This window comes from Podarcis erhardii (genome assembly GCF_964252035.2).
Source record: "Podarcis erhardii genome assembly, chromosome: 6".
Classification (NCBI taxonomy): Eukaryota; Metazoa; Chordata; class Lepidosauria; order Squamata; family Lacertidae; genus Podarcis; species Podarcis erhardii.
In genome coordinates, this window is record NC_138510.1 from 34,813,714 (window position 1) to 34,840,434 (window position 26,721).

Sequence of the window (26,721 nt, forward strand, 5' to 3'; positions counted from 1 at the left end):
GCTGCAGAAACAGTTAAAAATTGGGTTCATGCAGTAGAACTTGAATTCGGTACTAAAGTACTTGCTTTTCAGACAGACAGAGGGTCAGAATTTACCGGGTCTGTGTTGCAGAATTTCTTTAAGAAAAAGGGAATTAAGCATCGTCTGTCTACACCTTATTCCCCCCAAGAAGGAGGCGTGGCCGAACGTAAAAACAGGGTTCTGCAAGAGTTGGCAAACTCTATGTTGTTTGATGCTAAACTCCCTCAAAGTTACTGGGCGGAAGCCTGGCAGGCAGCTACTCATATTCTGAACCGAGTATATAATTCTGTAATTGGCACTACCCCTTATTTTGCTTTATATGGGAAGAAGCCCAAAATTAATTACTTTCGGGTGTTTGGATGTCAAGCCTATGTACTTATCCCAAAAGCGTTAAGGAAAAAGGGAGGTCCAAGGGCTAGGAAACTCATCTTTTGTGGGTACGAACCACACGCCAAATCTTGGAGATTCGTGAACCCAAATGGGGATACTACAAGAGTGGTCCTCAGTAGGAGTGCTGAATTTTGTGAGCAGTCCGGATGGACTCACTTACATGCTAACCCTGACATTTTGAGAGATGATTTAGGCATTCATGCTGAGAATGAAAGTCCAGAGAGTAATGAGCCAGAAGGGGATGGTGCACATGGTTCAGATGCAGATTCTGACCAGGCACAAGGTTCTTCTCCTAAGGTAGAAAAGCCAGAATCTAGGAGTGTTCCAACATCGCCAGTCAGTAGGCCTAGCAGACAGCAAAAGCGAAGCAGGTCGCCTGCAACACCAAGCCCAAGGGAGGTATCTAAACGGAGGTCTTTATCCCTAGGGGCGCATCCAGACGTAAAGTCTGAGACAGATTCTGACAGCCAACGGTCAGAGGGGGCACAAGAGGAGCAATTGCGCAGGTCAAACCGTGCCACAAAGGGCAAGCCGCCAGAGCGGTTTAAGGTGACAAGTGTATACGTAAATATGGCACAGTGTGAGCCAGATAGCTATATGGAAGTACAACAGCTTCCAAGCTCAGAAGCCGCAAAGTGGCAGGAAGCAATGGAAAAAGAGATGGCTTCAATGAAGTCTCTCGGTGTGTTTACAAGTACAGAGCTTCCGAAAGGGCAACAAGCTGTAGGTTGTCGATGGGTATATCGTTTAAAGCCCACAACTACTGAAGAGTTGCAATATAAAGCCCGACTAGTTGCAAAAGGGTTTTCGCAGCGCAAAGGTGTTCACTATTCTCAAATCTATGCCCCTACTTCAAGATCGGAGTCACTAAGAATGCTTTTAGCCTCTTCAGCTAAGAAGGGAAATAAGCTGTTTCATTTTGATGTCAATGTGGCTTATTTAAACGCAGACTTACAGGAGGAAGTCTATATGACACCACCACCGGGTTTTGAAGGAGACAAGCCAAACCAGGTCTGGCGCCTACACAAATCCATTTATGGGTTGAAACAGTCCGCCCGTAATTGGAATTCCTGCTTAAATGATGCTCTAGAGAGCATGGGGTTCAGAAAGAGCGCAGCAGATGCGTGTCTTTATCTAAAAGGCTCGGGATGTGAACAAGAAGCAGTCTTGATATTTGTTGACGATTTATTATACAGTGGAAAGGATGATAAACTTGCACAACAATTTGCCACAAAGCTTGGAGAAAGGTTTCAGATAAAATCACTAGGCAATGTATCTGTTTATCTAGGAGTTAAAATTCAGCAAGATGAAAATGGGAACTATTGGCTCAGCCAAGAAGCTAAGATCCAGCAGTTGCTGGAAAGGTTTAAAATGGACAACTGTGCTGGTGTTAAAACCCCAATGGAGTTAAGTTACATAAAGGATGCTCAAGCCGAGCAACAGGCAGAGTTCTCTAATCCCGGGGTTTACCAGTCAGCGATAGGCAGTTTACTCCACATTGCACAGTGGACTCGGCCCGATATAACATATGCTGTCAACATGCTGTGTAGACAAGCTGAAAAACCATCAATGCATGCTTGGCAAGGAGTAAAAAGAGTTTTAAGGTATCTCCAAACTACCAAAAGGTTTCGCTTAAAACTATCAGCAGAGGGCAGCGCACAACTTGAATGTTGGGCCGACAGTAGTTGGGCAGATGCTGGACCAGATAGAAAATCAGTGTCAGGAATGGCGATAAAATTTGGAAATGCACTAATTGGTTGGAGATCAAGAAAGCAGTCACTTATAGCTTTAAGTTCAACTGAATCTGAGTTTAATGCATTATCAGATGTATGTAGAGAACTAGAATTTTATAAGCAACTGGTACAAGAATTGTTTGGAGAATGTTCCCTACCTATCAGAGTGTGGGAAGACAATCAACCTTGTATTAAACTAGCTAAATCAGGTCAATTCAAGGCACACACAAAACACTTGGATATCCGTTATCAAAATGTATGCCAAAGTGTAAAACAAGGTTTAATTGAACTAAAGTATTGTCCAAGCCAAGAAAATCTCGCAGACGGTTTTACGAAAGCTTTGGGTCCGCAATTTCATAAATGTTTCTGTTCAGGTTTAAATTTGAATTAAGGTTGGTACAGCTCAGTGTTACGAGCGAGAGGGGGTGTTGCTATCAAAGGGTTAAAAGGTAGCAGAAACGCTCTAATCACTGAGCAGCTGGAGGTCATTAGGCTTCCAGGAACATGAGTTTGTATAAATAGTCAGTCTCCCATGTGTTTGTTCCCTTTTCCCCTTCTCCCCTTTTGGGCGTGTTTGCTGATATGTGTGGTTCGTCGCCGGGGTTTTTTTTGTTTTTGTAAATAAACCTTATCTTTGAGTTCCAAACCGCTTGCTCCAAGACTCCTCTTTGAAAAGATACTGCCTCTCCTGCCCTTCTAAACCGCTGCGCGAAATGCTCTGCTGTAGTGGGACTTGTGACGATGGAAGCGCACTGGGCATTTACATTAAACTAATTAAAGTTTAATGGGACAGAATAGTGTACTAATTTCAAACTGATCTATGTCAGTTAAATTTAACAAAAGAGGCATTAGTATATAAGAATAAAGACAATAGGCTGAGTCCAGACTTAACCTGCACTTTAAAGCTCAGTTGGAACAAATGGCAATCTGTGGAAAACCCAAATCGATGTTTGTTCTGATTGAGCGCCAAAGAGAGGATTTTTGCGGGGAATGCTCCAGGGCAAAAACAACAACATTCAGACACAGAGCTTTTAGTCATGGACCTGTGCTTGGAAAGAATGAGGCAAAGGATATGTATGGATAAGCCCTTAGCTGCACTTAGTTCCTAAGAAAGTCAATGGCCTTACGTCATGACTGACTGGATCCATCAATTTCAATAGGACTTGAACTATCTTACAGAGCAATCCTAACAGAGTCTAGTCAGATGTAAGGCCTGCTGAATTCAAAGGGGTTTACTCCCAGGTTAGTAAGATTAGGATTGCAGTAAGAACCTAATACTGTGAAATTATAATATAAACTGAAAATATTCTATAGTAAAACATTCTATAATATAGTGAAAAGATTTTTTTTCTTGCCTTAACTGGATGTTTGTTTCTTTTAGGTTTTGTATTTGCTTTTCAGCCTTTTCTCCAATCTTTTTATTGTCCTGAACAAAATTAAAAGCACTCTGTTACTGAAAATAGGTATGATATGCATGGAACTTTATATACTAATATAAAAATGGCCACAAATGGAACATTTACCTTGGATAGCCCACTGCCACAAATAAATTTCACAATATAATATGCAAACATAGTAAAAATGTGAATGCAATATAGAATATGCAATACAGAAAGCAACAAGGGTGTGAGCACCATCTTCTGATATTGTAAAGAGAATGGGTTGCTACTGAGTGAGAGGCAGAAGTCACAATGTGTTTCCAATTCAGATTCTAGATGCCCAGGGGAATGCCATGGGGAGGAACAACTTTGGTAAGAACTTTGATGAGCTGTTCCTGTTTACACACTTGGATAAGCTGGGTGGATAGATAATGATGTAAGTTGCCACTGAAAGATTGGTTGCAAATATTGCATTTTGACTGTTGGGAAGTACATAATGAGCACAGTGGGATATGGTGGAGTAAGCATGGTGAGGTGGAGGGTATTGGCATGTTTCTGGAAGGGGAAGTTATTATATGGTAAAATATAGGTATCATAAAAAATAGAGAGGGGGATTGGCTGCAGGCTGCTCCCTCTACCTTGCAGCCAAGTAACTGGTGATTTGGTGATTGGTGGAACTGTTATTCAATGCCAGGTACATAATAAGTCCACCCTCATCTATGATTTAATTATGGATGAGAGAGCTGAATTTGCTTGTATAAGCAAGACCTGGTTGGTAAGCTGGGTGGAGTAGATTTGACAAAGTTATTCCCACCCTGACACACACACCTCTAGGTACTCAGTACAGCACCAACCAAGGCTGAAGGACTAGGGGTTGAGAGTCTCTGTGGTCCATCTCTTCTGCTTACCAGAAAACCCTGTTTGCCTTGCAGTGCATCCTGAGAGATACTACCTGTTGTTAGGTCAACAGGACTGGGGTTGCAGATGGTGTACCTACTGCCCAATAGCCTCCCTGCTTGAGCTCATTCAAAACACTACCCAACCCTTTGTCATGTATATGCAAAACTGATAACAATACAAACAACATAACAGGCTGTATGTAACTATATTGATTCTTTTTCAAGTGTGATTCAACATATCATATCAAAATATATGGTTCTATAGAACAACTTATCATATAAACTAAACATATTGTGAGAAATTAAAGTCCAGCAGATTGACCAGGAAATACAATCTATTCAGTTCTTATATTAGCAATATCCATGGTGTGGAATTCTTATATCAATCTTGTAGTGTTCCACGTGAAGATGCTTTTAAGAATTCTAGCTTTCCTTGTATGCAGGTATCAGACGAAGAACTTAGAAGAATGGCACATACAGAAAATAAGACAAGGATTCCAGGATAATTCCTTGTTTTGCCCAACCGGGCTTCATCAGCTGTGCATACTCTGGATTATATAAACGAACATAATGAGATGTCTATAGAACCATATATTTTGATATGATATGTTGAATCACACTTGAAAAAGAATTTATATAGTTACATACAGCCTGTTACGTTGTTTGTGTTGTTATCCCTGATTGAGCTGGCAGAAGTAGTCTCAACAGTGGTGCAGACAGTGGTTCTGGATGACTTCAACATTCACACAGAGGTTGCCTAGCTTGGACCAGCTCAATACTTCAAGGCCTCCATGACATCTCTGGAGCTGTTTCAAGTTGTCTTGGGCCAATACACAGTACATGCTTGATATACTATTTACTTCAGGGCAAGTTAAGAATAGTTTGCATAGTGGAAGAATAGAGCTGACCCATTTGTTCTGACTAGACCTCTATCTGATAAAGTTTGGACTTAGGACACCAGCCCTTTATGTAGAGGTAGGAGATTTATTTGGATGGTTCATCCCTGGAGATTTGTGGAATCTGATAAATATTCCAGTAAAAACAGTTGATGAACCTGTGAAAATCCTTACATCATTTTGGTACAGTGAGATGAGGAGGGCTATTGGCATGATAGTTCTGGACTACCCCACTCCAACACTGGGTAGCTCATTGTGCTCCTTGGTTTTCCTCTGAGTGATGAGCAATGAAACAGGTTGGATGAGGGCTAGAGAGTAAGTGATGTAAGATTCAGTGTGAAGCCAATAAAACTTTGGTTAGAGAAAATAACCGCCTCTACCATGTAGCAGTTGTCAGCAAAAAAGAACCATTGATGCCTCCATGTCCTCAAGTAGTCACTCAACAGAGCTATTTTGTGTGGTAAAAAAAGTTGGTAATACCTGTCCCTGTTAATAGGACACTGATACAGTCAAAGGCTTTGCTGTGGTCATTTTGCTAGGCATTTTGAGGACAAAATCTATCATCTTCATGCTGATCTTGATGCCAGTGATAATATAGTCTCTGGTGAGGAATCCAGTATGCTATTTTATTCAATTCTATATTATCATTTCCAGTTATTGAGGTCTGATGTGGACAATGTACTTTTGTCCTTCCATCCCATTTCTTACTGTTTCAGTCCTTGAACATCCTGGCTTGTTCGTGAAAATTTGGTGAGTGAGACAAGGTGGATTCAGTGGGTGGTTAAAGCATTCTTGTGTTGGGCAGTCCTCACCACCTTGAAGGAGGCAATGGTGTGTTCACTCCTGGAAAAAATCTTCCTGGACCCTGAGGTACTTGATAACTACTGCCCAGTTGCTCATACCCGGGGCAAGGGGGGGATGCTCAAGAGGGTGGTGCAATTTCAACAACAGACCTTTTTTTGGAAGAAATTGATTATATGGACCATTGCAATCTGGGTTTAGGCCTGGTTTGGCAGAGAATTAGCCTTGGTCACCTGGACAAAAGACAATCTCCAGAGGAGGGACAGACACAGTGCAACCATATTGCTTCTGCTGGCTCTCCCAGCAACTTTTAGTATCATTGATCCTCCTGAAGAGTTTTTGTGAACTGGTGGTTAGGAGCATTGTTCCACGTAGCTCCATTCCTTCTTGCATAGCCAGTCTCCGATGATAGCACAGGGGCTATGTGCCTATACCCTGACAACTCAGTAACAGTGTGCCAAAAGGCACTGTTATATGCCTAATGCTATTTAACAACTAATGTTATTTAAGCCATTGGGGTGGGCCAGCGTGGTGTGTTGTGTCCCTTGCTGGGCACATATCACCGCAGGCCTAAGGGATGTGCTCTGGCTACCTGTTAGCCATCCATCTCTGTTCTGGCTAGCTGTTAGCCATCCAAATCTTTCTTTTCTTGATACTTACATATAAAGTCCTAAACAACTCTGAATCACATTAGTGAAATACCAATGTCTCCTACATTGCCAGGTAAAACTGTCAACAAATGGAACTCAGTTAACTGAAATATTGTTTAATGGTGTTGTTTTACTATAATTATTTTAATTATGGATGTCTACATTTTAACATTTGTGGAATCATAAGCAGCTTATAAAATATAAAAAATAAGTCAATTTTGGCACTAAACAATATAAAAATAAATCATAACCATATTTCATTATTTCAATGAAAATAAGGGAAACCTGCCTTAAGATCTCCTTGAAGCTTTTTAAAATCAATAACTATATTATTTTTCTCTGTTGCAATGCATTCCTTGTCCAATAAAAGTCTACTCAAATCCAGGCTTAGTTGCTCATTCTTTACTCTATTAGAATAATAAAGAAATATTAGAAATAATTATTTTATATGTACTTTTCAAGTGTGTGATTATAGACACAATCCATACATTGGGTGGTATCCAACGAAGTGCTTCTACTAGTTCAATGATTTCTACTTGTGCAATGGAACTTCTGCCTCTCCTCTCCCTCCCCCCCCCCACTCCTGTGCTAGCAAAAGCGCTTCATCAGATACCACCTACAGTTAAATAGTTTCATAGAGAGAGGTTTATACAATGCTACTATTCGGTGAAATCAGTAGGCTGGATTGTGTCCCACTGTTTTTAGCTTGCATCAGATAGAATAATGTAAACATTTTATTTTTATTTATACATTATTCGTATATAAATAAAAATAGTATTAATGTGAGCTGGAATGTACCGTATATACGAAATTTAATGTGTAGTAAAGTCAATGTAGATTTTGCACCTACAATATTGTCTGCTTGGGGACAGAGCTCCTGGATCTACTACTGTCAATGAAGGCACACTTCAGTGACTTTCTACCATCTTTGCCTGGTGGCCTAGCTAAGTTCCTATCTGGATAGGATACCTGACTTCAGTAATCTCGGCTCAAGTGACCTATAGATTAAATTAGTGCAATGCACTATATGTGGGGCTGCATTTAAAGACAACTTGGAAACCACAGCTGATGCAGAATGCAGCAGCAAGAGAGTTAACAGGAACATTGCAGAATAAGTATATAATACCAGCTCTGGCACATCTTCACTGACTGCAACTTGAACATATTAGGACCCTGTGTTCATCACCTGAGTCCTTCTCCATGTACCGCCTCTGAAAAAAGTTCAGAGGATGGTGGCAAGGGAAAGGGCCTTTTTGGATGTGGTCCATGTCTATGGAATGCTTTACCCAACAAGGTCCACCTGGCACCAACATTAACATCCTTTCAGAGCTGTTTAAATGTACCTCTTCTCAAAAATTCTAAGGGGATATGATTATCATGCTAATTGCAGTTTCTGTACATATGCATGAGATGCTATTTTGATTTTACATGGTCAAATGTGATGGTTTTTTAAAAACTGTGCAAGTTGCCAAGAGAACTTTTTTATTATGTGACAAACTGAAATAATAAACAGTAATAATAAAAATAAAACAATTTTTGTTAGGGTATTACATGTCATAGTTCACTAAAAACAAAACATGAAATGAAACAGCCTTTCATAAGCAACATTTTGCTAGTTTTTATGTATAATAAGAACATACTTTTCTTTTTCGAGCTCTGCTGTCACTGCTGTAAGCTGCGCTAAGCAATTTTGTTTATTTTCAAATGCTCTAGATAACTCCATTTCCAAGTCATGCATTTTTTTCTGCAGATAAAAAAAGTATGAAAGAATTTGCACTTTACACCTACTGTGTCCAACAACTTCAACGAAACAAGTTGTGTTATATTAGTTGAAGTTTTCCCACAGCAGACAGGGCAGTTTAAAAAAGTGTGAAAACTGAAGGATACCTGCTTAAAATGTGGATGGAATGAAATCCTTGAGTAGCACTAGTTCATGCGCCCCACATCTCCATTCGTTTCTCCCTCTATACATGGTCAAGATACTAGTAGTTTGGAGCTCAAGTAACTTGACAGCGAGTTAGATTGAGCACACAGATCTCCCACTCTCTGGGTTGCCCTGGCCACTACCATGTGTGCACATGATAATAACAGGCAAAAGGGCTCTGCAAGCCCCATGGTGCTCTGTATGAGTTTTATGCTCAGAGCATGATCCAGCGAAACAGTGCAATCCAAATCCCAAACATATCAGAATGAAAGAGTTTGAATTCAGCGGGTCTGGAGCTTTCTTGGTTCAGCTAAGTTATGTCAGCATAAGTCCCTTACCCTGGCTGAGCCAGAGATACACCAGCATAAGTTCTTCACCACAGCTCAGTTGTCTTGTAATTCCACAAAAGGGGGCATTCCAGGATATGGCAGGGCATGAAGAGACTTAACACCTATTTCAAACCCCTTTCAAAGTGGTCACATGATCTAGCAACTTCAGTCATAACTGAGGTTATATGACTCCCCATCAATTGATCATTATCCCACACTTTCTCATGCATTTCCCATCACTTTCCTTTTGTCTGATTTTTTGTTAAGCGGGTTTGCTGCATCAAACAACAACAAAGAAAATTAAACAAGCTAACCTGAATAGTAGAGTCATCAGCAATTCTAGATTCCTTTTCCTTTATTAATTGATTTTTTTCTGACTGTGCATACTCCAACTGGTTCTTCAAATCTTTTTGAACTTTGATTGAACTTTCCTAAATAATACAGATATTTTAAAACCATATAGTAATAATATATTTTAAATACCAATTACCGGTATGTTTAAAACAAAGAAGACAATGATGATTGTGAACTTGGATAATGGCCTTAGATTATAAAATTGTAGGCAATATATACTTGGATCACAATCCAATGCAGAATTGAACATAGGACAAGTATGCTTTACTATGTGTATGAACAGTTCTTGGGTATTTTGGTAATTAAAATAAATTGGTAGAGGTTTGAAGAATTAATCCACAGTATAATGAAGGAAATTGAACTTTTAATACAACTAACTGGTGAAGTGGTGTAAATAAGAGGTCCCTTACCAAGGCTATTTCCATTTCTTCAAGTTGTTTTTCTTTATCATGTTTCAGTTTGACCATCGCTTCTGCAACAAATATAAATGCAAAAAATACAAAATAATGAATTCTTTGTTAAGAAGTAGCATATATTATTTGCTTTTAAGTTCAACTCAGCAAGTTATTGAAGTTATCTCAAATGTGTTGTGGGATCAGTTTGTTAATACAACAGATGCTGTGGAAAGAGTACTGTCAACTATACTCTTGATCATGTGCCTTCTTGACCTGTGCCTGATACTGTTTTACTGTGTTTACATATCTGTATCTATTTTTATTATACTGTCTTATTGTTTTTATGTTGTATTTTTGTAAATGCATCACACATTTTAAGTATTAAGTAGTTTAGAAATGCTTTTATATAAATAAAATAGTAAGTATTGAGCAATATCCAATGATAGGTGGAGCAGACCCTTTAAGAGCACCCTTTGTATGTTTAAAATGTTTTACATGTACACCCAAAAATAAAAGTACAAGCACCAATGAGTCAGGATCTGTAGGGACAAAAGTGGCTCCAAATCAAGTTTACAGACTGACATTATACAGTTGGATTTAAAAACAAAAACAAACCAAACACCTGATATTTACTTTGATACATATCTGCTAACATGAACCTAAATCTACCTGCAAAATAAAGATGATATCAATCTGCACAAAGAGGGTATAGACACCAAATGTGAGGGCCTCATTCCCCACTCCATCAATTTTGTTTGTGCCTCAGACTATCCAAGCCTGAACTTCAGCTCTATTAGGCCCCTCTGGGGGGCTGTTTTCATCAGGACCACAATGTGCTGAGATGTTGTTACAGCATGAGACTCTTAATCTCAGGGTCATGGGTTCTAGCCCCACATTGGGTGAAAGATTCCTGCATCGCAGGGGGTTGGACTAAAAGACACTTGTGGTCCCTTCCAACTCTACAGGTCTGTGATTCTGTGCCCTGTCTTTTCCATCATGCCCCAAGTGAAACTGTCTCCCTCCTGCTTCTAGTCCTAGCAGATAAAATTCTCTAACAAAGACTTCCCTCCTAGAGCTAATAGCAAGTGTGTGAGTGGATTTTTCAATGGGGCATGGTGGGGGAGGAAAGAATTAAACTTCCCCTTCCTGCATGCTGAAATCAAGACAAAAATCAGTTCCCCAGAACCATCTATTTATTCCCCCCGACCCCAACCAATGTGGTTACCAATGCTACATTTAGCATCATGTTTGGCCCCAACACAGAGCCACTGATACTCAAGAATGAAAGATAGAATTACTCAGTTTCCCTGGAAAGAAATCACTGTGTATTGAAAAGAGAGAATATTAAAACTTCCTTCCTAAGGGAAAGAGAAGGATTAGCAGAAAACAATTTGAGAACCAACATTGTTGATTTTAAACAACCGGCTCCTTCTTTATTGCCTAACAAAGGAAACAATAACTACTGCACTACTGAATTACCATACTGAACACAGGACTTATTAATATTCATATAATAGAACTATCATTGCTAATAATAATAATTAGTTTTTTTAAAAAACACAGTATCTCCATTTTCTCAACATACCTAATTCAGCTGATTTCTTTTGAAGTTCCAAAACCAATATATCTGAATCATCCCTGAGTTCCTTCTGTCTATTAAATTCATTGAAAACATTCAGCGTATGATTTAATAAGAAATAAAAAATTGATTAAATCAGCAAATCATATAGCAATGAACTTGGGAGAGAAACATATTTGTATAACTGTTAAGAGACATATATTTACTGATTGAAATGCCTATTAATGGTAGAAATTGTCACAGCTAAAAATTGGCCGCTGTTTCTTTGATGCTAAAAGAACTAAGTCAACATGAGTCAGTGGCCTACAATGACTCATGCAACCTTTCACCTAATTGTACCTGTATATATAGAGTGGTCAATGTTAGTGTTTGGTGTGGGTTGGTTGGATGGTAGAAAGCTGGTTGTGTTTGGTGTGTGTAAAAGCTGTTGGTCGTGGTTGGAGAAGAAAACTTTTTAAGAATAAAAGCAGCAATACTCTGCAAGAGTACTCTTCCTCAAAGACTCTTTTGTGCCAGCTAAGGTCTAAGGACTAGGCAAAGGATTAAAAAGGAGTTTTTGCAATATTCTTTTTCAAACACTGTCAGAAATGTCTATAGAAACATGGCTGTAAAGATGCATTAAACCTGAGTGGCAGGTTGAGTAACAGACCTAATTTTTCTTTCCCATCCTCAGCTGACTTTGCCCCATCTTTCCTTTCCTTTCTCTTGGTCAACAAACAAACAGAAAAGTAGGGAACTTTTAAATAATTCTATAAAAACATAAGATATCATTCCTTAAATAGTATTACTATGTGTGAAGTTTTTGGTATCATATTCTGCTGGGACTTGGGACCTTGACACAAGAAATGGCTCCAGAAAAGGTGAGGACCCTGGGCAGTTCCCAGGAACTCTGCTGACTGAGCTTTAGAACAAAGAGCTGAGATTTTGTGAAGACTTGTGTAGGCAAACAAAGCTTATTCTGCAATTGGCCTTGACCTCTTGAAGAGCTGGGTGTGCTGATTTAAAGGACCCTTGTCAGATTCTACAGACACTTACTTCTACACTCGTACACAGAGAAAATATCTCTTGAAGCAAATTAAACTGGATAAATGGAGTTGCAAAGGTTAACTGGTTCCAGTCATTATCACTTCCTTGATCAAATTAGCAGTTCCCCCACACTTACCACATTTAGTTTTAAAAAAATCAAAAACAATTGGAATTCCTTCCAGTAGCACCTTAAAGACCAACTAAGATAGTTCTTGGTTCTTATGATTCCTGATGTCAGATTTATGTCTGTTTATTCACAAGACAGAGAAACCAGTAGGAGAGCACTTCAATCTCCCAGGACATTCTATACAAGATCTCAAAGTAGCTGTTCTATTACAAAGGAATTTCAGAAATAGACTGGAAAGAGAAGCTGCTGAATTGCAACTTATTAGCAAACTTAAAACCATGGAGAGACCTGGTCTGAACAAAGACATTGGATTCTTATCTCATTATACATGACAAAGCCATTTTTCACCTTCTCACCCCTTGCTTTTTCCTGTAAGACCTATTGCAGTCGTTAAGAGTCGTCAACAGGCTCATCACAGCTATCTGCCAATCACCCATTCCCACCACCCTTCTGAGTAATACCCCTCCCCACCTTCTCACTATATAGAAGGGTCTGGTGACTTCTGTTTCAGTGTATCTGAAGAAGTGTGCATGCACACGAAAGCTCATACCAAGAACTATCTTAGTTGGTCTTTAAGGTGCTACTGGAAGGAAATTTTTTATTTTGTTTTGACTATGGCAGACCAACACGGCTACCTATCTGTAATTGGAAGTTAGTCATGGATCTCCCAGCACATTGTGCTTTGGCCATAAAGCAGAGTTTCCCAAACTTGGGTGTCCAGATGTTTTTAGACTTCAATAACCATCATCCCTGATCACTGGTCCTGCTAGCTAGGGATGATGGAAGCTGTAGTTAAACAACAGCTACAGACACAAGATTGGGAAACCATGTTCTAAAGTAATACGTTAAATCCAGTCAAATATCATATTTTTCCATTTCCATATCCTCAACTATAATACATACTACATATATATAAGTTATATACAAATGGATGTTCCATGCACACTTCCTCCCCCTGATCCCATTCTGGGTTTGTTTTTAAACAGATGATATAGTGGGAACTGATCAGGATGAGTACCACAATGCATGGAGAGAGGGGGTTAACCTTTTGCTTCATGAAATTGTCCTAAGAACAATCCCCTGTAAAAAAATTCAAAAACAGCATTTTTTTCAGTTTTGTAAAGTCATGAGTAACAATGAGTGGATATCAACTGCAAATATATTAGGCCAACTTGGCAGTTAATCTTTTTTAACTTTGTTTACTAAACAGAAGTAAAATAAATATGCTAAATTAGATCACTCTCTATGAGTCTAGGGCAGTGGTTCCCAATTAGCTAAGTACTGTGGACTTAAGCCCCTATTTTTGAAAATTTTGATATTTCTATGGTAGCTTTATGTGAATGTTGCTATGGACCCTCTGAAGTCCACAGACCACCAATTGGGACCCACTGGTCTAGGGCATTAGCAAATTTTCCAGTGCATATTACCCCAAGCAAACTACCCTAATTTTTTTGGAAAACCCGCCTCATTATTCACACCAAAGCTATTATTCACTCTTATGAGGAAAACTGCTAGGTTTCCCCTCCCATGTTCCATGGTCCGGACTGTGATCCCCACTTCCCATGCATGGTTGCTATTTAAAGAAGAAACACAAACTGTGGGGATACTGTTTCTACGTAACCCTTAGAGAACAAATAATCATATCTGAAAGCTATTTGGGAATGGGGAGTATTTATTTTGTCCTGACTATATACCTGAACAAATACTCCTTTTCAAAGAGGGTTTCATGTGTAAAGACTTGGGCAAAGCTTGTAATTAAGTGACAGATTCTCAATGTTCTTGTCATTCTGTGAAACCCTGTTATCACCAATAGTGCTATTCTTTCTTATGTATGCATGTAAGGTCATTTTTACCTCATTTCTTCTTTTTCTAGCAGTTCCTTCAAACTGGAAACTTTGGCCTGGAGATCATCAATAACTGATGCACTTGTTCTTTTAAATTCTTTAAATTCTTCTATTGTTTCTTCCTTTTGTTCAGTTACTTGAATTAATGTTTTTACTGCAGTTTGCAACTCAGTTTCTAAACCCTTACAAGTATTCTAAACAGAATAAAGAATATATTGAAATTAAGATACAATTCAGAAAATTTTCACTTCTGTTCTGTATTATTGAACAAAAAATATTGCAAGTCCATACCTCTGCCTTTTGCAAAGAACTTTTCGTTTCTTCCAGTTCAGTCAATAAGTCATTTTGTTTAGTCTGTGCTTTTTTTAACGCTTCATCATGTTGTTCTAAATTTAAAAGTAAAAGACAACACATTTTCAGACATTTCTGAGGTTTGGGGCAATCACAGTGGGTAGATCTCAGTTGTGTGAAAAAACCTGCCTGGCAGGAAGAGCAAACTCAGCTCCTGTTTGAAATCGCTTTGACTCGCATTCCATGTGCTCGGATCTTCCCTGGGCAGGATTTCAGGGGTCACACGCACACGCACTCAAATCCCAGATCCTTCGGCATATCCATGCTTTGTGTCTATCTATCTGTCAGGGACTCACCCTGACTTTGTGTATTAGATTTGTTTAATAAAAAATAAAGCTATTAATTTGAATATATTCATTGTGTTTATTAAATAGTATTAACAATATTGCAAAAACTTTACTTAGTGATAATGAAATTTAATTCAGTGTGTGGCCTGTGGGTTCTGTGTCAAAGTCTTTTGCAGCCCACTTGGTCTATGAGGTTGGACTGCTCTGATTTAGACTGTACAGTATAGGTCAGTGTGAGCATATGTAAGGGAGTGTACATTAAAAGTCACCCATAGGTGGCACTGCATGCCAGTGAGGTTTTACCAAATGACATCTCAACAAATTGTTGCCATGGAGGTGGTGGTAAAGGTACCTTCTACCATTTCTGGTGGGAAACCCAAGGATCTCTAAGTTTTATCCATAAATAAATGTCTAAAATCTGTAAAACTATAATGTCTCCTGAACTTGCTTTGTTGAATTTTGGGATGGACATGTGGGTACTTTATAACTTTTTGTAAACTACTTTGAGGTTTTCTCCAATCAAGTGGTATATACATTTTATGAAATTTAATAAATAATAAAGAACTGAAGGATTTAGTAACATGGATGCTAGCTGCAGCTATTATTTCAAGGACACAAAAATGGAAAGATTTAAAGAACTTGCAAATCATACTCTGGTAAGAACATGTGGACAATAGCCATTTCATTTCATTTGCAAATACTACAGGTCCCAATGCACAAATTTGTCTGTCTGCATCAATGAGAGAAATTTGGGTAGCTTAAACAATCTCCATATCAATACCACTGGTATATCAAAGATAGTTATTTGTATAATCATCAGTTTACAACATTTGCAATTTTTTGTTTGTTAATAGTGTTTATAAATAAAATCTTTTTTAAAAAAAAATCTGAAGGCAACCAGTTGGTTCAGTATGCTGTACCACTACTTCTAATAATGCTATTTGGAATAAAATCATAAAAATGCTTACTTTTTATTTCTTTTAACTCAGCAACGAACTCTCTTGATTCTTGTAACTGTAGGTTTATGTGTTTCATTTTATTATCTTTTTCACCATTTTGCACTGCCAAGTCTGACACCTAATAAAAAGAATAATTTATGCACATAAATAGCCATGCTTGCCATTTCAGCTTCACATTTCTGTGTTATGCACATGGTTTAATATTTGCCTTTTTAGATATAGAAACCATTATCAGTTACAGGAGATATGAGAAAGATCATCCTACAACATAATCTTACATTGCTGCATTCAGACAATAGACTAAACCATGGTTTAGAATTATGAATTTCATATTGGGCTTGCATGCTCCTCCTCCTGCGCAGCCATGAAGAGATCAGAAGCTTCCACTTCTGTTTTAGATTAATCACAATTTAGCATTTATTTCAAACCCTTAAGCTGTGTTTAATGTTAATCGTGATTACTTGAAGCAAGCTAGTCTCATAAATTATAGTCTGAAATCAGTTTGTTGCAACTAACCATAGTTAAAATTAGCTGCAGTTCAGATTCAAGGCATTACACAGCCACCATGACTAACAATCACTGATAGCCTTTTCCTCCATGCATTGGTCTAATCCTTTTATAAAGTCATCCAAGCTGCTGGTCATTATTAAATCTTATGCCAGTGCACTCCATAGTTTAACTATGTACTATGTGAAGAAGTGCATCCTTTTGCTGTTCTGAATCTTCTAACATTCATTGAATGACTCCAGATTCTAATGTTATGAGAGTTGTAGAAAAATGTCTCTCTATACACTTTTTCCACCATGCAAAATTTTACATGCCTTTATCAATATTTAACCACAGTGTTGTGTCATCTGAACTGGGATTGTGGTTAGTTTAAACCAGTGATGGCTATCACCCCGTTCAGAGATCTAATCTGGCTCCCAAGACCCCACCGACTGGCAAAAAGAGGAAAATATAAAGTAGACAGCGCTGAGGTGGGTGAAGTCCAGCACCCTGAAGCAGATACAAGTTGGTCATTCCTGGTTCTCAGATTGATTATTTGATGGAGGAGGGCATTAAAACCCCCACCATCAGTTGATCTACATGGATCAGCTGAGGAGGTTGAGCTATATGCCTCTGAGTGAGTGAGTGAGTGAGTGAGTGAGTATGTACATATTCAAGAATGTGGCATGGTCACAGCGTTAGAGTAGAAGAACCCCCAAATACAGTGGTACCTCGGGTTACATACACTTCAGGTTACATACGCTTTAGGTTACAGATTCCGCTAACCCAGAAATATTACCTCAGGTTAAGAACTTTGCTTCAGGATGAGAACAGAAATTGTGCAGCAGCGGCGCAGCAGCAGCAGCAGGAGGCCCCATTAGCTAAAGTGGTGCTTCAGGTTAAGAACAGACCTCCGGAACGAATTAAGTTCTTAACCTGAGGTACCACTGTAGCTCAATGAAGACTGAGGAATGCTGAATAACTGTTGTGGCAGGGGGGTGGGGGGAGAGAGATGTAAAACCAGGTATAAAACTGCACCAGATGTGAAACTGCAAGATTTTGCTGCATGTTCCACTTTTTATTTTTACTTATTAGTTACATTTTTTACAAAAAGTAACTCATGTGACTAACAAACACATTCATACTTATAAAAAGGCAGAATTAAGACATCCCACCAACTGTCTGAGGCCACAGCTAATTAAAAGCCAACAGCCTAGCAAAATAAGAAATGTTCTGGCCTGGCACCTAAAGGTAGATAATGATGGCACCAGGTGTGCCTCCCCACAAAAGCATTCAGTAAGTGGGAAGCCACCACTAAGAAGACCCTTTCTTGTGCTGACACCCCCCCTTTGAGGAGGCACATAAAAAAGGGCCTTGGATTATGAACGCAGAGTCCTGGTTGGTTCATGTGGGGTCTTGTTAATAACTAACATAATGTTATTAATCTCAGTAACAATAAAACAAACCTGTTTTTCCATTGCATCCATCTCTCTTTTGTGGACTTTTTCAAGTTGTTCTATTTTTTCTGCTTCTTCTTTTACTTCCAAAATAAAAATCATGGATATTTTTAGTAACTACATGATATTAAAAATACTAAAAGAGGAAGATGATTCACACATTTATATATATCACTCATTCATATGTCAATGTGTATGTTCACACACATCCTGCTAAACCAATTATGGAGAACCTGTTTCAGCCTCAAAACTACATTCACTCATGGCAACTTTTCAGGAATCACATACCAGTGGCTGATGGGCCAGAAGAAAAAGTGGATGGATCAACAAATGAATTTTATTTTATTTTTTGTTTTGTACAGTAGGCTATTTCTACACAGATTCACTCACCCCTCTCTATCTTCTAATCAAGAGGCATTATCAGAGGTCAGCTAGGCTCAAAACACTCAAGGAGGGTATAAAGCAGGATCAGTGGGAGAGTGGGTGTGATTCAGGAGGGATGTGGATCACCCAAGGGCCAGATAGAGAGATGTGAACTACTATCATTTGGCTACAATGCTTGAGGTTTCTCACCCGTATGCTAAATTATAGTTTAGCACCATGTGCATGACCCAGAATGAGTTGCAGCATGAATCTAGCTGGTGCGCTCTCCTTGGCTTGCTTTGTTTTAAACAAACCATAAACAAACCATAATTAATGTTAACCACAGTTTGTTGTTTCAGATGATGCAGGGTAGGAGATGGGGGTACATAAGTAGCGTGAGTATGTAAGTGCAAGATTGCTGCAGATAATTCTGGCTTGTGCACATTATGCTCAGCTCAGCCCTGCTGACTCCCCACCCCAGAAACAGCCCACTTTGAGGTCTGCATTTGCAGAGTCTGGTAAAGTTTAGCAAAGGTAGATGGAATAACACTTCCTAATTCCGGGGATTAGGATTGTTCTGGCTATAAAAGAACAGGAAAAAGGGGGGGGACCCAGTCCAGTTCAGAAATAAAAACATAGAAGAAGGCACATTCAATAATCTCAAAACACAAAAAGTTGAGCAACTTGACAGCTACCCTTTTCTAATTCCTTTGACTGAAGAGTACTTGAACACTGTAGCTGACAAGAACAGGAAAACTTGGGTGTCTGGTGTACCTGCATTCCAAAACAACATGGTAGGAAGGAATAATTCCTGACACAGCACATGGTTTTGGCATGCATAATGCTCCCCACTATGAATTTCATGTTACAGAAAATTCTATTATCATCAGCACCTAGGTATGAAACACAGGCATTTCCACTGAGTTTGCAATAAATAGAAAGCCAAATGGGAATCATAATTGGAAGTCTTAAAATGATTCTTTAAAACTTATTTAAAATACTCTCTCATTCAATTATTTAAGGTGATTTACAAACATGGCAGTTGTATAGGATCAAATAAGAAAACAGGTAAAATTTTCATTTATATCATTTTCTCAACCCTTTTGAACATAAGATTCCTGCAACACCAGATCAAAGCCCTGTCTAGCCTAGCATCCTGTTTCCCACAGTATACAACCAGGTGCCTATAAAAAGTCCATAAGTAAAATGTATTGTTCCCTAGTAATTGGCATACAGAGACATTCTGCCTCTTAGAGGAAGCATTTAACTAGTAACTAGTAATCATGACTAGTAACCAGTGATAAATATATCAAATTCCATTTTAAAGCTAAATCAGTGGCCATCACCACATATTGGTGTAATTCCACAATCTTTAAATAGCTTTTTTCTACTGTATAACAATGGATCTCGATGTAATGTGACATAGCCTGGTTTTGGACCTGTGAAAAGGCTCTGGTATTCAACACTTTAGGTTCATCTAGTTCAGTTTTCTCTACAGTGCCTGGCAGCAGCTCTCCAGGGCAGTGGCGTAGCATCGGTTGTCAGCACCCGGGGCAAGGCAAGTAATTTGCGCCACCTAACCCATGGATTTGCGCCCCCTAACCCTAACCCCCAGATGTTGCGCCTGGTGCGGCCGGCCCCCCCTGCACCCCCCACGCTACGCCACTGCTCCAGGGATTCAGACAGAAGTATTTCCCAGCCCTACCAGGAAATGCCAAGGATCAAACCTGGGATCTTCTGTATGCAGAGAAGTTACTGTACCACTGAGCTTCAACCAGCCTGTGAGGAGTTGCACTGCTCTCCAGACTTCCCAAAACAGTGGATCACTGGCGTTTACTGAGGGAAGGGTAAGGGATGAGGTGCAGGGAGTTTGGTACAGTGTGTGACAGTGTTGTTGTGTGCCAAGCTCCCTGTACCTTGCATCTCCTCTCTCTCTCAATAAGCACCTGCAACCTTCCATGTTCGGAAGCCAGGACAGCAACTGTGTCCCACCCGTGCTGCCTTACTAGCTACTACTGATTTCTTTTTCTTTTTTTAATAATAATATTTATTCAAATTTTAAAGATTACAAAGAGAAAATTAGAAAAAACAAAAAAAGGAAAATACAAAAATACAATACAAAAATAAAATACAAAAATACAAACAATTCGAAAAAGAGAAAAAAAACAGCTCAAACTTTTACATAACTTTCTTTCCTTTGCTTATTTCCTTGACCTCCTCAAACCTCCATTTTTTGTATTCTAGTTCAATTAGATATTTCAGCAAATCCTTTCTAGCTTTGTTTTTATCCTAATAATTTATCTTAATATACTGTAATTTTACATTCTCGTCTTTCTCCAATTAAAAAATCAATTTTTACCTAATCCTTAATATCATTTCTGCTAAAACCACATTACTTCATTCCAACATCCTTCTAACATTCCTTAATTTTGCAATATTTCTGTAAATAAACTTTAAATTGTTACTAGCTACTACTGATTTCATCCAAGCTCTACCCTTATCCCAGGCTTCTCCCACCAGTAACCACTTCTTCTCTCAAATAATTACACAAATGCCATAAATTTAAAAAAGATTCTCACATTTAAAAACCATTTCCAATCTGGAGTTTTCTGCTTGTACACGAAGTTCCTCAAAGGCATGTATCATTCTCTAACAGATGTAAATAAACAATTAGTAACAACAAACTTCCTATAATGCCAGTGAATATATGCTGAATTTATTTTAAAATATTTAAATTTCACACCAATTGGGTAGGAAATGGGGGAGGGGGGGTTGGCATTGCATGTGACATCATGATGTCATGTCCAGGCGTTCCACAGCAGCTTTTTTTCCATGGCCAGCAGCGCTAGTAGCTCCTCCTCCTGCTGCTGCTGCTGCTGCCGCCATGGCCGAGGGGCTGCTTCCCCTCTGCAGCAGCAGCAGGAGGAGCCACCGCAAACCTCTGCGGCTGCACTTCCACATTGGTTTTGGTGTCCTAATAGGTCTGTTAGTAGCCCAGCAGTTCTTATGGCATTAGCAGCGGCTTGGGAGGCCTTGCACCGGCTGCCTGGTGGGCCTTGTGTTAGCAGTGGTAGCCACTACACATCCAGATGCCACAGAATTTTGAGGGGGCCCAGCTCCCTCTTTGAAAATTGGAAGGGTCAAAGCCCCCCACCCCGATGGAGCCCCTGACACCAATAGTTATTCACTCAACAGTTAGAACAATCCCTTGATATAAATATTTTTTCTTAAGACATTAAAGAGTACCTACTAATTGAAAGCATTGCTGGCTCATCTTTAAAAGGGTAGGTGGATAATGTGGTTTTTGAGGGGAGAGGCAACAGATGAGTGAGGAGGGAATAACCCACTTCCCATCTGCTTTTCTGCCAAACACAGCAAACACACATCTACCCTAGCTGGAGGAAAATGTAAGGGAGGAGAAGGGAATAACAAGTGATGGGAAGAATAAGGGCTAAGTGCTCTCCCCACCACCACCACTTGCCACCTCTCACAGATCATGCACTCTAACCACCTTTTAAATGGTTAGTGGAGACCAAGATTCCCAGATCTGTCTACTATCTAATATTTAATTCATCCCTGAGTTAATGAAATAAACAGTTGCACATTATTACCTTATTGATAATAAGTAATTCCAAACCTATGGAAAACTGCTCTCAGCAACTGCACATAAATATTAAAAAACAGTGCTGATACTTGTAGGATCTCAGGCAATATAACATCTGTAAACCAAAGACCAAATCCTTGAAGGATGCTATCAGCTGAATCCTGGGCTAACCACAGCTCACACCTCTCCTTTTTAAAAGGTGTTTTTTCTATATTTCATTTTTTCAAAGGAAAATGAAACTATGAGAGGAAAGAGTTTGGAGCAAAAAGGAACTGAAAGCAGGTGTGCACCATTACAGAGGACACCAGGGTGCTGTGTGTGTATATATAATGCTACTATAAAATATGTGTCTTTTTTACCTCCGTGTTATTATTAAGATCCACATACATCTGTCTGGTTTCCTCTTGTTCATGTTCATCTAAAACAAAATTAACAATATAAAAGATTAAATATTTATTTTAATATGTAAAAAAAATCATAGATAAAGTAATAAGAATAGCAATGACCTGTTATTCTACTAAAATTCCTGAACTCTAGTGAGTCTTTAGAGACAAGATGTTTTGCAACTAAGGAGTCACAACTCAGAATGCCTTTCTAGTACTCCCATCATATGGAATTGCTCTTCAGTTCATCCCAACAAAATAATGCTCTCCTACTTGTTTTTAACGATGCAAAGGAACATCTGGAGTTTAAAAATCAGCACCTTGAACTCCTGTTTGTAAGACTATCAGCTGTTGCTTTTCCTGCAGAACTGACTAGCAAAGCAGTTCCCAGTGTAAGGCTAACATGGGAAAGGAGGTTATAAACAGTCTATGAGAATCTTGGGAGCGGGGGGGGGGGGGAATGCAAACACTTTTAAAGAGATATTTACATTTGTTAGACTTCTCCATCAATTGCATGCACTTTTCTTTGAGCAAATTGCACAAATGTCTTGTAGCACTGTTTCTGGGGAGAAAAACAGTTATATCAGCATTATATCCCTAGTATTATTTGTGTCCATTATGCTTTACAGAAAAAAGTAATGAAAATTTGAAATCCTGTGAAATCTGTATCACCCAGGCAAATAAGGGGAGGGGGAAAATAGTAAAAAAAAAACCAAGATGTCACCCAGTAGACACACCCAACAGACAAACAGCTACAAAGAAGCCACAACATTTCCTTATGCACAAGCTGTCACGAGGCTACAGATGGGTTGCTTGCCTGGAGAAACCAGTGGTGCCCTAGCAACTAGGACAAGGGTTCAAATTGTGCTACAAAACACTGTCTCCATGTAATTTATATAACACTGAGTTCAATGCATATGCAGCACTGTCTTTATAAATAAAGCCAGCACTTTGCTTGAACAAGGGAAAGTGGCAAGGAAAAATTGTTGTTGTTTAGTCGTTTAGTCTTGTCTGACTCTTCGTGACCCCATGGACCAGAGCACGCCAGGCACTTCTGTCTTCCACTGCCTCCCGCAGTTTGGTCAAACTCATGCTGGTAGCTTCGAGAACACTATCCAACCATCTCGTCCTCTGTCGTCCCCTTCTCCTTGTGCCCTCCATCTTTCCCAACATCAGGGTCTTTTCCAGGGAGTCTTCTCTTCTCATGAGGTGGGCAAGGAAAAATATAATATATAGAAAGGAGAATTTGATGTGGCATTTATCTCGCTTCAGGCCAAGGGAGCTGGCATTTGTCCAGACAGCTTTCCAGGTCATGAGGCCAGCATGACTGAACCGCATCTGGTGCAATGGAACTCTGTGACAGAAACCAGAGCGCACATAATTGCCATTTACCTTCTGCCACAGCAGGACCTATTTACGGTATCTACTTGCACTGGTGTGCTTTCAAACTGCTAGGTTAGCAGTAGCTGGGACAGAGCAACAGGAGCTCACGCTGTCGCACACATTCAAACTGCTGACCTTCTGATCAGCAAGCCCAAGAGGCTTAGTGGTTTACACCATAGTGCCACCCATGTCCCGCCTAGAAACCACATTAAGACTTATAAAGTGCTAAGAAATATCTCCTAGTAAGGCATCTGTAATTTGATGTAATATGGAATCTGTCAGTTGCAAAGGCTGCCCTTATGGCAAAGGGACAAACTGATCAAAAGGAAACACAGTAATAGATGGGTCTGACAGAGCAAAAGGCAATTAATTTACATGAGATGATTGAAACTCATAAAATTCTTCACTTGAAGAACAGAAAGCCATAACAGAAGCTCTTTGTACTTGCATTTGAGCAGGCTCCTCTTCCTCCAGAAGCACCTCCACTGCACACCTGTCACATACAGTCAGGTGGCAGGGAGACAGCCATTGAGTCTGGCCAGTATGTGGTTGAACAGGCTCCACCATATATCAGGCTTTCCACTGATCAACAGCAGCTGGTTTTGCCACAGTCCACCTCACAACTGTGCTGAGAAATGGCTGCTGCCATGGTCAAGTTGGATGGGGAAACTGCAGAAGCCATTGTGGAACTATTATTGGTCATATTCAGCAGGACCACTGAAGTCACACCAGCCATGTTGCCTGCCACTCTCCCATCACCACTGTTATGGACAAAGTACAAGAGGAGTTGTAATACTCCAATGATCTCTAGCACTGCAGCACACTGAGCTTCTTAGAAACCTTGCCCAAGGTTTCAAGCCAAAAGTCACTGATTGCCAAGGAGAAAAGCCCTCTCCACCCGAAAACAACCAGGAAGGGAAGAAATAAGGAAGGGAGGAGCACACAGAAATGCAGCTGTGAAAAGTGGTGTTTTTTAAAACACACTAAAGAAGACACAGAAGAATAGTTAAAAAAAAAAAGAGCAAACAAAGTATCACAAAAACATGCAGGTTTTGGTTACTTTTTGTGACTTTATGAGCCAGTGTGGTACCAAGGACAGAAGAACAACCTGAAAAACTCGTGAGTCCTAGATAGGAATAGTTCTCCTTTTATAAAAGATAAAGTTTTATCTTACAGATCTCTCATGACAATGAGTGTAATTAGAAGGGGTTAGTAACTGCCTCATACTATAGCATAAACAAATGACTACAAAATTATTATCCTAACATTACTTACTCTTTTAGAAGATCTTTATTTTCATGTATTACATCTTCCAGTTTTAAGCTTAGTTTTTCATTTTCAAACTAAATTTATAAAACAAAAATATAAAAAACATGCTTTTGTCTGGATGAACTAATAATTATCACTATCAAAGGGGGGAAATGTCAGTTTCCCAAAATACATATTTATTAGATTTGGGTATTGTTGCATTTATTACATCACAAACTATATGTGCATTTTAAAAGCTTGAATTGAAAGTAAGCTTGAAAGTTACAAAATTCCGGCAAGATCCCATGATTTACATACGTAACCTGTACAGTACATGTTTTAATTTTACCAATCTTTATTTAATACCCAAGCAAGAAGTAATCTGTAAGCAAGTAGGTCATCCTCAATAATTTATACAACATGATACTGTACAAATGGACTCCACTTCTTCTTCCTGCAAAATCATGTACAACACCTCTCCCTCAACTCATGACAGGGACTCATGAAGAAGAGAGGAGGGCTGGACAATGTCAGCAAACATTTACAATCCTAACCCCCACCCACAGGGCTTTGCAGAATGGTGCAGCCACAATCACATTTACAGCCCGGCCACTCACAGCAGCCACAGCAGACTAGTGGGCAGGACAACAGGGTCTGATCCCTGCACCAGCTTGAGGCTGGAGAGTGTAGCAAGCTATGACAATCCCTCCATGTGCAGGCATTGCACCCATGCTGGGATGGACTGTGCCCTAATTTTTTTAAAGCATTTTATTCTTATCTTAAAATTATATATTTCAAAATGTTATAAACACTCGCCTGTAACTCTTGAATAGCTTTACGTAGTGCTTCTATAATCTTTCTGTTTTCTTGCAATTTTCTTTCCTTTTCCTTTAATTCATATTCTGTAGTGACTTTCCATCTCTTGATCTTTTCAGCTTCTTTGTAAAGCCTTGAATAAAGCTCATTCATTGTCTCCATGTTCTATAAAGGCAGGTTTAATAATTTATTATATAATGTTTAATTTAAAGGTTTTAAATGAAATGCCTTTTCATTTAAATTTTGATACCCACATTAGCCATTAAAAAAACTGTTCCTTGTGTGCACCAAGGACAGTATGAAATATACAATTTAGTAATGTGACAGTGACTGAAATTTTATTTACTTAAAACATTTCTATATTGCCTTTTATGAAAACGTCTTAAGTCAGTTTAGAATAAAGTCCCTTAAAAATACAATGAAGACAGGAGTGCCTGGCGTGCTTTGGTCCACGGGGTCACAAAGAATCGGACACGACTAAATGACTAAACAACAACAAAAATACAACAATGATAAAAATAAGTCAAGTTACCACAAAATGAACTAAAAAGTTATGACAATTAGTTGGTATCAAGAACCAGCAAAGGCCTCTGTGAACAGGAATGTTTTTAGCATGTTTAGATACCATGCTAAACAACATAGTTAAACAACATAGAGGATAAAATTTAACCGTGAGGTTCCATGGGACTGAAAAGCACTCCCCAAGCATCATCCTTTGGAAATGTACATCTAAGTAGGACCAGAATCACTGCAAAGCAGTACCACCCACTCCTAACCTGGACAGCCACTCCAGAAGGATACCATAGTCAATGGTATCAAAAGCCATGGAAAGTTCAATGGGAATTAACAAGGACACATTTCCCCTGTCTCTCTCACCCAACAGAAGTCATCATACAGGATAACCAAGGCAGTTTCTGTGCCAGAACTGGACCTAAACCCCGATTGAAATGGATCTATAAAATCAGTTTCTTTCAACAGTGCCTGTATACTCCTAAATTGAGAAACTAGGTGTCAGCATGGTGAAAGAACATAGGTGG

General features: G+C 39.2%; 1 protein-coding gene across 7 annotated transcripts in view; it reads right to left on the bottom strand.

Annotated features, from left to right (window-relative positions):
• Positions 1–26,721, bottom strand: part of SYCP1 (synaptonemal complex protein 1) — a 48,159-nt gene that overhangs the window by 16,859 nt on the left and 4,579 nt on the right. For all 7 annotated transcript variants that reach the window (XM_081864899.1, XM_081864904.1, XM_081864900.1 and 4 more), the window contains exons 5-19: positions 25,685–25,849; positions 24,896–24,963; positions 22,726–22,799; positions 22,214–22,272; positions 20,830–20,899; positions 17,897–17,970; positions 15,954–16,062; positions 14,639–14,733; positions 14,357–14,541; positions 11,357–11,424; positions 9,787–9,848; positions 9,337–9,453; positions 8,410–8,513; positions 7,059–7,176; positions 3,500–3,570 (exon numbers count right to left, since the gene is read on the bottom strand). In XM_081864899.1, the coding sequence (XP_081721025.1) occupies positions 3,500–3,570; positions 7,059–7,176; positions 8,410–8,513; positions 9,337–9,453; positions 9,787–9,848; positions 11,357–11,424; positions 14,357–14,541; positions 14,639–14,733; positions 15,954–16,062; positions 17,897–17,970; positions 20,830–20,899; positions 22,214–22,272; positions 22,726–22,799; positions 24,896–24,963; positions 25,685–25,849 (1,439 nt within the window). The remainder of the gene's footprint in view (positions 1–3,499; positions 3,571–7,058; positions 7,177–8,409; positions 8,514–9,336; positions 9,454–9,786; positions 9,849–11,356; positions 11,425–14,356; positions 14,542–14,638; positions 14,734–15,953; positions 16,063–17,896; positions 17,971–20,829; positions 20,900–22,213; positions 22,273–22,725; positions 22,800–24,895; positions 24,964–25,684; positions 25,850–26,721) is intronic.